Source organism: Cyanistes caeruleus, chromosome 21, assembly GCF_971803275.1.
Source record: "Cyanistes caeruleus chromosome 21, bCyaCae1.hap1.1, whole genome shotgun sequence".
In the NCBI taxonomy this organism is placed as follows: domain Eukaryota; kingdom Metazoa; phylum Chordata; class Aves; order Passeriformes; family Paridae; genus Cyanistes; species Cyanistes caeruleus.
The window spans coordinates 7,445,695-7,459,801 of record NC_141721.1 but is presented as its reverse complement, the minus strand read 5'-3'; the positions used below and the strand labels follow the sequence as shown (position 1 = coordinate 7,459,801).

At 38.2% G+C, this 14,107-nt stretch overlaps 1 protein-coding gene across 16 annotated transcripts in view; it reads right to left on the bottom strand.

The window, feature by feature from the left end:
• The window catches only part of BRIP1 (BRCA1 interacting DNA helicase 1), a 94,062-nt gene that overhangs the window by 76,074 nt on the left and 3,881 nt on the right, over positions 1 to 14,107 (bottom strand). For all 16 annotated transcript variants that reach the window (XR_015278618.1, XR_015278619.1, XR_015278617.1 and 13 more), the window contains exons 7-14: positions 8,930 to 9,220; positions 8,259 to 8,477; positions 7,772 to 7,971; positions 4,822 to 4,954; positions 4,146 to 4,297; positions 3,891 to 4,062; positions 3,642 to 3,779; positions 3,108 to 3,269 (exon numbers count right to left, since the gene is read on the bottom strand). Coding sequence is in view for 9 of the 16 variants with exons in the window: in XM_023939360.2 (XP_023795128.2) it covers positions 3,108 to 3,269; positions 3,642 to 3,779; positions 3,891 to 4,062; positions 4,146 to 4,297; positions 4,822 to 4,954; positions 7,772 to 7,971; positions 8,259 to 8,477; positions 8,930 to 9,220 (1,467 nt within the window). In the remaining 7 variants the exon portion in view is untranslated. The remainder of the gene's footprint in view (positions 1 to 3,107; positions 3,270 to 3,641; positions 3,780 to 3,890; positions 4,063 to 4,145; positions 4,298 to 4,821; positions 4,955 to 7,771; positions 7,972 to 8,258; positions 8,478 to 8,929; positions 9,221 to 14,107) is intronic.

Genomic DNA, 14,107 nt, shown 5'->3' with positions numbered 1-14,107 from the left:
GCAAGTGGCAAAAGTTGCTGGGTGTCATCACTATAACCTTACCTCAAAATTCTCAAGGAAAACAGCCAGTGCAATGCAGCATTAATCATCAATATGCTAACTTACGCTAATTGTGCCATTATTCCATGAGCATGAAACAGTTTGGGTTGCAAGGAATATTTAAATGGGATCCAGTCCAACCTCCCTGCAACAAGCTCAAATTTTCAAGCAGAGAATTCTTATCAGTTCTTAAGTTTTCCTGTTGAAAACACTCATTCAAACCCTTTTCTGCTACAACTGTAAAAATTTTGCTTCCAAGTGATGACTCCTCAATTAGCAGATCCAAATTAATCAACTATGCCTCAGAGAACAAACCAAACCAAACCAACATTAACATCATTGTCCAAAGCTTGTTTTGTTAAAAAAAAAAAAAGCTACTAAGAAAGGTCAGTTAATTCATCATGATGGATTATCACCAAAATTTATAAGCATTAGCATTTTTCTCCTTGCTGGAGAGTCTGACTTTGATATGACACATATTGAATGAATCATCCAAGATGATGCAAGATATATCTTAATGCAGACAGGTTGGCAACATGAGCCCTAATGGGCCTTATCTTAATCTTGTTTAAAAGCATCTTAGATTTCTGAGCAATCTTTTCACCTTCTGATATTCTCTTTTATAGAGTGTTTTTTGCTGGAGTTGCTACTGATTTTCACATAAATGCATTTTTGTTGCATAGTATCACCGGTTTTAGGAGCCTTAAAAATGATGGAGGTTTGGAATTTAGTGAATGTTAAGATCAAACCGATTTTTAAAAAAGACAATGTGCCACAACTCCAACAATGACACTAAAAATTTCCATGTTGTTTGTGAATTATCCCACATGAACTGTCACAGCTGTTCATAACAGACACCTATCAAATGTGGAGATGTACAGCTGATGGGTTGTTTGCCCATACATATATTCTCCTCCACTGCATTAATTCCATATATTTGCCATACATATGTCTTAAACAGTCACTCTAATTAAAAATGTATTTATTCAAATACCTGATTAAGATAAAGGGAAATTTCTTTACTATTGCCTTTTTCCCCATTCACATTTCAGGTAGTAATTCCAAACTGAAATCCAATGTACATACCAAACTAAATTGCAGCTCCATTATCTATTACCTGGATAGAAAGTACTTAAAATTCAGAGCACTGTCTTCAGCCTTCCAGATAAAAGAAAGAAGTTTTTTTCCAGAAAAAAACCCTTTATTTGTCACTTATTCCAAAGTTGAAACTTCAATTCATAAAACAGATTGAGCCATCAAAAAAATCTGCTTAACTCATAATAGTGAGGTCCGTGAACATGTGTATTAATCAGATCTTGACAGCCTTAAAAAATTCCTTTGAAGGCTGCAGCTTTTTAAAGAGAGGCAGCAATTTCCTGTGAAAATCACTTTTGAAATGCAAATATTCTGTATGATGATGAAAGAACAATACCTTGTTTTCCCTGTACTAATACTGCTTACATTATTCTGTATTTTCAACATATTAATCTCGGACATAAAGGCAACCCAATCCCAAATAAAAGGCATAAGAAGAAAAAGGGCATCCATAGAAAAATGTTGGCAATGTGATTTTAAAATATCACCCTTCAATTGTCTGCAATTTCTATTTATCAATACTTTGCTGGGCCCAGGGAGTGTTCCTACAAAGAACAGAACACTCAGCGTGTGCAGGGTGACCTTTCAGCAAGGCAGAAGGGCAGGGAGGGGGAAGGTTCCAGAGCTGGCCAGCAATTGTTTTCCTCCTTTATTAAATGTCATTACAAAGTCTCTCTGTAGTTGCAATTCACATTACTATTCTCATAAAAAATTTCATAAATATTTGTCAGGTCTGGATATGGAAGATCAATTCTCCAACATGACACACTTGGAAAGATAATGCTGGAAACTGAAAGATGCTCCAGTTAAATTCTTAAATTGGAGATTTCTTGCCAGATCATTTCCTTTCCATGGAAGTGCAAAGTTTTGTGAGATTAAATAAATTTATGGTCAGTAATCTGCTTTTTTCAGGGGCTTATATTATCTGGTCTGATGTGGTCACCTAATGGTTACTGTCAGGAATTGCACTGTGGCTCCAATTCCTAAAGACATCCAGGCAAGAAACAAACCTCCCTTTGCAGCCTGCCAGTTAAATAATAAATGATGAAGGGTTAGTAAAAAACCCTTTTTACTTAGTTTTGTAAAATATTCTCCATTTAGGAACCTTAAGGATGAGGGGAAAGGTCTGAAATTCTATTTCTATCATGTTGGGGTTTTAAATCATTTGGTAGGATTTTTTTTGAGATTTTTTTGAGAGGTTTCTGTGTTTTGTCTGTTCAGATGATTTTTAAAAATCATAAATAATTATTCAAAATTTAAAAAGTCACACTCTTGCAAGTAGTACAAGAAAAATGAGTTACAGAATTACCTTGCAGGTTTATATTCCTGTTCCTGACCATAAACAATAGTAAAAACAAACAGAGAAGAAAGCAGAACTACTGGGAGATCCAGATTAACCATAATTAGATAACTGTTGTCAGTGAAATCAGATATTACATAGTTTGAAATGGAGAAATTTGATTCTTTACAGCCAATGTCAGGGAGCAATTCCCCCGACTAAAGAAAAATACACTCCAATCTCCAATGCAGTGAAATGGAACAAGAAAGAAGGGAAGGAGAAATTAACTGGAGGAATTTTGCATTCTGATAGCACAGAAAGAGCATGCAAAGGCATTCTTGCTTCTGAGTTATACAGAAAGTATAATTTCATTATGTGATTTTTAATTTTTTTCTTAATAAACAATTTCTAAACCTTCAGGAAAACAATATCAGGAAAAATTATGGATCTGGCTGCTTTTATGGCAATGCTAATTGAAATTATTGTCTGTGCTAATAAGTACATCTGTTGAGAAAAACCGAATATGTTTGCTCAGGAAAACAAACCTGAATGACAAGAAATAATACAATCCTGCTGTGTTATTGCAATACAATCATTTGATAAACATTTCTGTATGTTGATGGATAAAGCAGATCACACTGTACATTTTCAAAGGTGTGTGAAAGGGAAAGGATGGGAATTCAGATTTCTTTACCTTATAGGATGGCAAAAAGCACAAAATTCCTTGGCCAATTGTCTGACAGACTGAAAGCAGCAGTGCTCCCACCTCATCCTGGAACTCGAAGGTCTCTGTGTGCTGGAACGTTGCGCACAACTTCCGCCCATTGGGGCCCGTTCCGACCGTGCCGACCCAAACCTGGCGTGTTCCACATGGAGAAAGTTAATTCTAAACCAGGCTGGATAAATCACATCAGGTCCAATAATGAAATTTTAAGAATGAAAGATATATTGAGATATTTCTTAAATTCATTTCACCTGAAGTGCAGTAATTGATATGAGGTGGCTGTTACCAATATAGCACAAGCAAATTCTTCGGGGAAATCATCTAAAAATTGCCTCTTTATTCATTTGAAAACTGAATAAATTTGAGTTTTCCATTGCATTAAGCCAAGCAAGAGTCTGGACCTTTCTTTTAACTGACAGAATGGGCTTGCTATCACTTTTAATTGGTTTTTGTACCATGGACAACATTATTGCTCAGGAGAGGGAACAGCCATGCCCACTTTACCTGGGAATTCCGGATAACATGATTTGCCTCCAGCTGAATGGAAAACTTCACACCAAGCTCTGAGGAAAAGGAATCCATGGGAGAGAGTGTGCCTGATGTCAGAACAATTGTTCTAACTTCATTTAACTCAGAGAAAGCCTAGGTGGAAGAAAGAACAGCAGGAATTTAGAAAATCAACACAATCCCTTTCAAATCTGATGTGTATTTGTTATCACTCAGATTATTTTAGCCTTTCTTCAGTCAGCTCACCACAGCAGGGTTCAAGCACCAAAAATTTAGCATGTGGACAAGGGTTTTCTGCCTTGAACTCTTTTTGTGCTTGGGCCTCGTGAAGAAGGAACTTGAATCTGCATCATCACGTTGGTTTTCAGTCAACCAGGTGTAAGTCTGCTGTAGAGCAATCTTGTAATCATCTGCAAACCTATAGAGAGAGAGAAATATCAGTAAAAATTACAATTAAACAATCAAATTGTGAGCATTCAGCTCATAAATGTTAGGCCTGACCTGCTGTTCTCTTTAAAGAGACAGGAAAAGACCATGAACAGGCCTTTGAGCACGATCTGTGTTGCAGGGCTCACAACTGGCACCCCAATAAGTTCCTCTCTCCCATGCATTGACACTTTTTCTTCTTTTTCCAGGACAGCAACAAGATGTTTCTGCAAGAGGCAAATTCCATATTAACAACATTCTAGGTATCTTCTCCAAATCAAAGTTAATAGATACAAGACTGTAAGCTCACTGCTTTGAAAGTTAATTTAAAATACTCATAAAGTCAGAGGGAAAGGGGCAAAGAAGGGCCATAGGAAAGGGAACAATACCTTCAATTTTTAACAATGCTTTTAACATATCTGGCTTACACAGAAAGGAGGGATAAACTTGAAAATATTTCAGCACTCAATAAAAATGCATCTGGATAGAACAGGCAAAAATATCACTGGCTCAATGGTTCAATTAAAATAATTGTACGTGAGCAATTTTATCCCTCAAAACACTGATTCTCCACAAATTCCAGTAGCTCGAGTGGATTAGTCCTGGTTTTCATCGGGAATCATTTTCAGACAATTTTCAGTACTGCAGTAAATGAAAAGATCTGTTTGCATTTAACTTATGTGCATTTTAAGATTTTAACACCACCAATATTATACATGGTGGTGCTCATTTACACAGCACACAACATTACCTGTAAAATGGGAAAAGTAATCCCAGTTATTCCCATTTGGTGCAAAAAGTTGAGCATTTCTTTGCCACTCCACACTTTACAGGCAGTTTCATAGGCTCTCTCCACCAGCTGCCCAGAGCTTTCCTGCAACCAGCTGAAAGAGAGAAAGGCAGAAATCATTTCAGCATTGATTTTAGAGATTTAGAGACACTTTGCACGTACAAAGCAAACCTCAAAAATTGCAACAGACTTCTAAGATGATGATAAATGTTTTACTACATGTAAGGAGAGAGATTCTGCTTTTTCTTTATGCCTGTTTTTCTCTGTTGAACTCCTATGGAACTGCTTTAGATGCAGTTCATTGAAATGAGAAGAAAATTTCTCCCCACATATTTATATAACAGATAATAAAGAAAAGGAATTAAAATATAATTTCCTCTTATGAGATGTCAGGCTCATTCAAGCAAGACTTCTGCTGCATATCTAAAGCCACTCATCACCACTCCAGTTGCTGCAGGTTGGTTTATCATCCCTGTCAACTGCTGACTTTCCAATTAAAAACAAATCCTGAGGCATGAAATGAACACTTTTCATATCTGCACATGGAAGGGAAAGTGGGGCAACAGAAAACATTTAAACCTACCCACAGGTATTGGCAACTGCTACAGCTGAAGCAGAATTATAATTGTAATACAATGCAAAATGTGATTGACTGCTAAAAGCATGAGCTAAACATGGAGATCATCTCATTTGTGGCAGAGAGGAATTTTCTCTGAGTGAGCATGTCCTCCTTCATCCCTGCAGTACCACAAGACCTTGTCTCTGGCTAGAAAAGCAGGCAGCTCCTTCCCTCCCAGGAAAGGCTGCAGCTGTCTGCTCCATCAAAAGGCAGGAGGCATCAAAAAGACAGCTGTCAGTGCTGCAACAGCTCAAAATATTTACCTGCAAAGCCAGTTCATCATTATCAACTCAAGAGCAAGGCTCTGGGACTGTTTCAGTTCTAGATTTCCTGCCCTGTCACCACAAATAATCTGATCCATGGAATAATTAAAATATAACTTCCCTTCTGCCAGGTTAAATGCAAACAAAACACCACCAATACTGCCACAGCCATCACTTCCTTGGCTATAATTTGCTTTATCTCATTAAGGAATGCTGATCACTAACACAGGCAAAATTTGGCCCCAGTTCCTCAAATATAACATCAAAAAGACCTGGAATTGAAATTAGGACAAGGCCCCTATGACAGGAATTAAACAGATTTACAATGGGTAGAACACTTCAGGAAATATAAAATGTTTCCCTATTATGAACTTCAAACACCATCACATACTTTTGAAATAATAAATGCAAATGCAGACTTGAAACAATGGCCAAATATCACCAAAAAACACCCTAAATTCTCAAATAAATTCCATCTAACATTAAAGCATTTACTTGCAAAGCCTGTTAAATTATTTTGAGAGCTAGGCAGGAAGCATAAATAAAATTAGTTTGATTCCCAGAAAGGCATCTTTGGTTTTGAAGTGAAAATTGCTGTATGCAGTATTTCCAGGAAAAAAAATGAATGCATGTTGCACACATGCCTTCAATTCCAGGAAGAGTATTTGCTGCTTCCCTCACTACCAGAAAATTCCACTGTTGACACAGCATATTCCATTGAACAAAGTGATCAGCACTGCTAAATGTGCATCTCAGCAGCAGAGCCTGCCAGCACACCTCCACTGGTCTATCTGCAAATTCCTTTCAAAGGTCACTGCAGCACCTCTGTGGCACCAAGCCCATCCTTAAGTGCTTTCTGGAATGAGGGCCCAGGATCTTTAGAACTGAAATAAGATTTTTTTTTCTTTTTTCTAGCTCCCCATGCATTTGGCAGTCATGTCACTGTGCAGGGACATTTTACCTATAACTGGCTATTTACACCCAGTCTTCTGCTTTCCAGCAACTGCTTTTCATGCTGCTGGCAGATTTGCCAAGACAATCAACCTTAGTTTTCCTGATAAGGTTAAAAAGCTTGAGGCAATCAAATCTTCAACCATGCCATTCTTATCTTTTACTAAAGTTTAACATTTGAAATATCTAAGGTAGGGGAATTGGCTTCTGCCAAGCAGAAAAAGTCCCTTGTCTCTGTGTGACACGAACATTAACTCTGAGAGGAGAGTGAGGATGGGAGAGTGAACACCTCCTGTGCTGTGCTGCACAGTCCATTGCAACAAAATGAAGATACTGCACACACTGAAGCAGAACTCAGTTAACTGCAAAGCCACTTGGAGCATTATTCACTTTTTTCTGCTGACTTTGATACTTCTACTTCACCCAAAAGATTTTGCCCTGGACCTCCTGTTTCTTCCTAGGCTTCTGTCCGTTTGCTTTTGTTACATCTCCTCTCATGATTTTCAACCTATGTTCAGCTTGTCCCCTTTCAGGAAGCTGTTTCCCAGGGAAAACAAAGGACATGACTGACAAATTTACTTTCAACTATGAAGAATTCAGTGGATTCCAATCTGATTCCAAGAACAGATTTAACCTGTTCCAAATACTTCCTGTCCAAAGCTCTGAAAGCATTCTATAAATGTGACCTAATTAATTCTTTGACAAAATAATGCTATTATTATTTATCAAATAAGCAAACAAATGTGTGAAATACAAAAATCCATCTTAGGAAAATTTTCATACTGAGCTTTATAAACCAGGAGTCCAAGAAAGCCCCATAAGGAGCAGCACATCATTCAAGAACACAAGACCTTGCAAAAGAAAACTTCAACATTTCTATGCAAGACCAGTAGTTTTTTTAATAGATCAAACCTTGTGGATTCCTCAAATGAACACAAATCAAACAACTGCATAAGTTTTAAGTGTACCTTTGTTGCACTTTATCTGATGTAACAGAACAACTTACACCACCAAAGGGAATCTAAAGGTAATTTGAACAAATATTAATTGATATAAAGCCATAAAAAAGATGCCTTACTTTATCAAGGAGCAGCACACAGCTCGGAGGGGCTCATGATGCTTCTGCCTGATGTTGTTGTTGACCATGAAATCGAGCTCCTCTCGGGCAGCCCGGAGCTGGCTCTCGGTAACCCCGTAGCTCACAGACTCCCGAGCACAGTCCTCAATGTTGTGGGCTTCATCCAAAATGACTACTTGGTCTTTTAGCTTAATGTCCATCTAAAAAATAAAATTATTGTCTAGCAAAACAGAGTGAAAGACATGAGAAACAGCAACTAACATGATCCTGTTAAGAAATGCATATTCTGCATCACAGTGCAAATGAAGCTTTTCAGGTTTTGAATCAACTTCCATAACCTAGAAAATATCCAAGGGGGAAAACCCCCAGGAGTTACTTTGTAGCATTTTGGAAATGAATGGGATCTCAGCTAACCACAGAAACATAATATTCAGTGGTTAATTTCTTTTTAACTTCAGCTCTTGCAACTTCTCAGCAATATACTTACACTGTCCCGGATCTGTGGGTCCAGGAGATAATTGTAAGGACAGAACACAATGTCTGCCCCCACCATGAGCTCTCGGGCTGCAAAATAGGGACAGGCACGAAGCTTCCTGCCCAGGCTCACCAGGTCTTCAATGTCCCAAGCCTGGTACACACTGGCAGGCTGCAGGGCATGGTGCTCACTGAGCTTGTGAACACCGTGGTAATAAGAGCAGGACCTGCCCTGAAAGCAAAGTGTAGAGAATTAGTGGGTACAAGAAATAATAAAAACCAAGCAGGTTAAAATCTTCCAGTGTTCCATGCATTTGGCTACTTCTTGGAAACATTTCTGACAGCTGCTTTTTATGCCAGACAGTAACACCTCATGCCAGGTAAATCCATGTTTCTAAAATGTACATCAACAAAGGACACTTCTTTCTTCTTCATTTATAAACCCAGAAATAATTTAAGTCTTATTACAACATTAACCTGACAGTCATAAGTCTTATTCCTGTCATGGTATGGTTTTGCAGTATTGCTACTGTGTATCAATTTCTAACAATTAATATTGAATTTTAATGTCACCAGGTGGCACTTAACCAACATAATATAAAGAAGCATAAAATGTTACTCACTCCAGCTGTTAAATCTGACTTTGTTTAATGAATGCTTATATTCTCAAACAAAATTACTCACATGTTTTCCTTCCAGCAATTCTACACACATTTCATTCCTGTTACTACTGTTGGACACCACTGGATGAATACAGGTATAATCCCTGCTGGAAAGGATTGTCATGGGGGCACAGGAATACGCTGTCCTCTTCAGCTCCCTGCTGATCTGGGTAATTTGCTTGTGTGTTCGTGTCCCAAAAAAAATCTTGGGAACACACAACCGATCTCCATTTTCTTTCTTCTTTGTGTGACTGGGATCTTTATCAGGTTCTTTTCCAGAAGAACAGGAACACTCAGTGCAAGGGCCAGGAGGCTGGAAACCAAGACAAAAAAATGATTCACAAAATCCCACTGTAAGATGAATGTGCTAAATCTGCTTATGGTCTGGAAAGTGTCCTCTGGGATAGCTGATTCAGTCACCAGGGCTGCCTATCAGGCTGCAAAAAGTTCTAAAATGTTAAAGCACCACATCCTTGTGCCTGGAAATCCCTAAAAAAAAAACTTCCAGCAATCACAATTTTATCACAACCCAACCAGAAAGAATTATTAATCCAGTGGAATATTTACACATGTGAATAATGCAAATAAAGCTTCTCACATTGAAGCTTCAGCTCAGGACACTCCTGTTATAGAGCAAGAGTCCAAAGCCTTCAATGAAGAAAACTTGGAACAGATACTCAAAATATCTTTTTTTCCTTAAAGCAAGCAGAAGAACTGTAGACAGTTCAGGAACTCTCTGTGCAGATAAAACAGACTACACCACATATTCTCCATTAGAAACATGTTTGCTGCGCCATTCTGCCAAAGGCCATCGAGTAACCAGGAGAATAAAAGAAACACAGGGAATAATTCTAAACAGAACCTAATCCTGTAAAACATTTGTTCAAAGCCCTTTTTTTTATTTCCTGAGAAGCACCATCATTCAGAACATTACATACTGAAACAACTGACAAGAAAGTGTCATAACGAATTTGAAGAGACACATAGGAAACAAGGAACTCAAGTGTAACCATGTCCAAACACACCCCTCATGAAAAATAAAGAGTTCTTCCAGTGTCAAAGAGTTTGTATTTGGGCTCCAGGTGGTAGTGCAGGTAACAACATGTAGCTGCTCACTGCAGAACTCCTCCCTCCCTTGAATTGTATCAGTAAGATTATCCATTATAAACAAATGCTAAGTCATGCTGCGTGTTACACCACAATTCTGGGGATCAAGCTGTCTTCAGCTTCCACTCCAAGGAAAAGCAAGTTCGTGTTTCCCTCAGCCCCACTCAGCCTTGTCTGCCATTAAATATTACAATACATGATAGAAAGCATGTAAATGTAACCCTCTGGAGCTGCCACTCACTGGGATAAAAGGTTCACTGATGTGCCAAATAAACAGGCCTCAAAGCAGATAAAGTTACACCCATGCTGGAATTGTTACATTCCCCTCTCAGGTTGCCAGGAACAGCAGATTTCATTACCCTGTGCTGCCACATTAAATAGCCAGTTCCAAATATCCTGCCTTCTATATTGAATAATTACTTATTCACTGAAAGGATAAAAAGAAGAGTTATGAATGGGGCTCTTGTCACCAGGCAAGCAGGAAACAGCTGACATATGGTATATGTTACATACGTGCAATGCCCAGCTCTGTGCTCTCACAGAAAGCTCCAATGCAAATGCTACATTGATATTTCTATCAGTTACATTCTGCTTTGCTCCTGGAAATAATGAAAACCACATTACAAGTTAAAAATTAATTCAACTGAAGCAGAGACTGCATAGGGCCTTTAAGAACACGTCTATCTCTTAATTTTAACCCAAGTCAGATTGTGTTTTCAGAGGGAAAAACAATACACAGGACACCAAGATGAGACTTTACCACTAATATTTCACTATGCTAAACCAAAACACAGAAAAATATTAGGACCCATCAGGCAGCTGTTTTGCAAGAGTTCTTAGAACAACATGAAAATGCAGCTCAAATTAATATATAAAAACATGAACAGAAGGTTCTCCTACGATGGGCTTAAAATACCAGATATTATTCTTTTCATAAAAAAGAAATGAAGTGTTCTTATGTGTGAGGCTTATAAATTACAGTGTTTTACAGGTGGGCTTAAAAGTTTGGTTTAAGAGGTTTGGAGTTGGTATAATACTGGCATTAAGAAGCACTTTAGCCATTATTTCAGTACTAAAATGCTACCTTTAACTTTGAAAAAAGTTTTATGTTCAAAAAACACTCAAACCCACAATATTGAGAAAGCTGTAAAGTCAGGCTGATTTTATAGTAAGTAGTCAAGAAATAAAACTGCCTGAAGTAGTCACAGCATTTCTGAAAGCCACAGACACCACCAGCCCCAAATACATCAATAAATAAAACCTTTTTAGAAAGTCCTTCATAAAGAAGAAAAACTTCAGAAAATTGGTCAAAACATAGTTTAAAAGTTGAGTTCTTCATATTCTTTCCACATTACTCAAGTGAGTCGATTTGGATTTGAATTCTTAAAATACATCTTTAAATTATATTAGAGACAAACGATTTTAATTCTGTACTTCTCTAAGAACCAAGTGTGGATATCATATAGCAACATCTAAGGTGTTGTTCCTCTTCCATTCCTACAGCAGAAAGAAAGAAAACCCTCCATGAACAAGGGGTTTCCTTGGCAGTGTTGCCTCAAAGCACAAATTTTTACACTCATACCACACAGATACGGGTTAAGATGTAAGAAAGTTAGAAAATGTTTCAATTTATCTGTGAAAGAATTAGGGGGGAAGGCTGATTAGAAATAATTCATATTAAGACAACAGAATTGTGTTTCTTAGTATCCTCTGACTTCAAAACTAAACCTGTTTTCAGCTGTTGGAATCCGAAAGAGGGATTTTCATTTGGAAGAGAGCAAAAAAAGATCCTCCTGTACTTTCTGCAGTATTTAATCAGAAACACCCAGGAGCAGATGCCATTAGAGATCAGATATCAGCCTATATGGACCTTAGGCTAATGCAGCTTGTTTGTACTTCTGTCAGGGCTAGATAAAACAGCCTATCACATCAATATTTATATGGCAAAAACGTGGAAGTCCGATTAAAAAAGGAATAATCAAGTCCACCACCCTGTCCTGTGTGTAAAATAGAGCTAAACAAACACTGGGGCTGTGATCTTTGAAACACAAAGAGGTAAGAGGAGTTCATATCTCCATCTACATTTCCCAGTTACAAAGCCACCTGAATACTGCAGCAGTGAATGTCTCTTGTGTGAAATATCACACAAGCACAATCTAAGGAGATATCAGCAGTGACATTAGCAGAGCTTTTCAACTGCTCCTTTGGAAGCTCTCAGAAAGCCCCGTATTCTGCTGCTGCTGCAGCCTCTTGATTAAAGCACACAAAGCAGCTGTTTATCCTCCCCCAGTCACCAGCAGGTGAACCCGGTTCAATATTTATCACAGGCTTTCACAGATCACTGCTAACCAAGCAAACGTTTTAATTAAGCTGGAACTTGCTTCAAAGAGCTCATTCAAAACGTCAATCAGCAGGAAAAGGATCAGATACGGTGTCAGGTGAGAGCATGTAATACAAATCCACAACTTTCTTCATCCCATCGTGGTAAATTAGCCCATTCTGGAGTCCAGACCCTGATTGTAACAGGCTGCCAGTCCCCTGGAATGTGTAACAGAAGTCACTCAAACCCCATTGTGCAGGTTGTAAGCAATATGTTAAACTGCAATGGGCTAGCACATTAAGACAGATTCTTTTCACAGTTGTTTTTTGATACCCCAAGTGTTTGTTACACTGCTCTCCATTTACTGTTTACTTTCTTTCCCTGCTAGAAATGGGGGATTCCTTAACACAGCTGCCCCAGTTTCTCAGGCCATATGCTTTGACAGAAGTAATCAAGAGAGTACCCTGAGGGTATAATTTCCCCTTTAAACTCACACTGGAACTGCCCTCCCTTGCAGGAGTTAATAGCAGAGGGCCAGAGATGGATTCCCAGGCTCTGGAGTGAGAGCAGCTGAGAACAGTTTGGATCCTCAGCCACACATCTGCAGGTATCATGATGCAGCAGTGCTGGGCAGCACCTCTCATGCTCTTAAAACAACCAACCCATTCTCCCTCGTGGAGTATAAACAGGACTTGATAAGAAACTAAATCTGCTTTAAGCAGAGGATTGACCACTGTAAAACACAGGTTATTCAAAGGCAGGGGTGCCTCAGTGAGCAGGACGATGCTGTTACCACATTATTGTACCACCCTAAATACACAGTCCATTAGGGGAAGTGTTAAACAGCAGCTCTGCTGACTTCTTTTCCTAAGCCACACTAGAAAAGCATTTTTACACCTAAAAGCTTTCCTGTGATGCTCTTCCTATTCTAAACTAAATGCAGTTAAGGCTCAAATCTACTAATGAGAAATAAGGCTTTACTTTCTGCAATTTTCTTGATGCCAGGTAAGTTCTAAGTCTGTTAACGGAAAAGTTCATCACAGCAATAATACCTTATTCTTTCAACCTTAAAAAGAAATTTAAACAGAAATAACTCCCTTTCTTTCTTCTTAGGCTACTTCTTTATAAGATGTAGCAAATAGTATGCTGTTTAGTTTTCGATTTTCTTCTAGAAAAGAAATTTCTAGAAGTTTTAAATCAGATTTTTCATGCACCCATACCAAAGTACCAAAGGAAATTTTACAATCAGGAAGGACGAAAGGTTTTTTTATTTGAAAATCAATAGCACACTCTGCTGGCGTTTGGATTTCAAACTACCAATTGAAGCTCAGTGGCACAAAGCATTTCAAATCTTAGTCAAAAATCTACAGAGCTTTCCAAAATTAATATAACCTACCTCCCATCAAATGGCCTAAAACACAGATTCACTTCTGTTAAGAAAATATTTAGCTCCCAGTATCTTACAGTAATCCTATAGCTTTTGGTTTCTTTTGTGGTTACTACATCACTAACATAACCTGGCCTCTCACACTCAGCTCTCTACTGCCTCCCATTTCTTCTTCTACTGCTTTTACTCCAACAAACATTTATGTAAAATCTATTTTTAAACAGTAAGAAATGCAGAAAATGCCTAACAAAGCTGCAGAAACAGGTAAAAAGCTGTATCTTAACTTCTGATCTGACACTTGTGTTACAGAAAGTGGAAATAAAACCCAAAACACTGGGGAACATTTGCATTAACTGCAATGTTTGCTCAAACTTCATTAAGCTGCA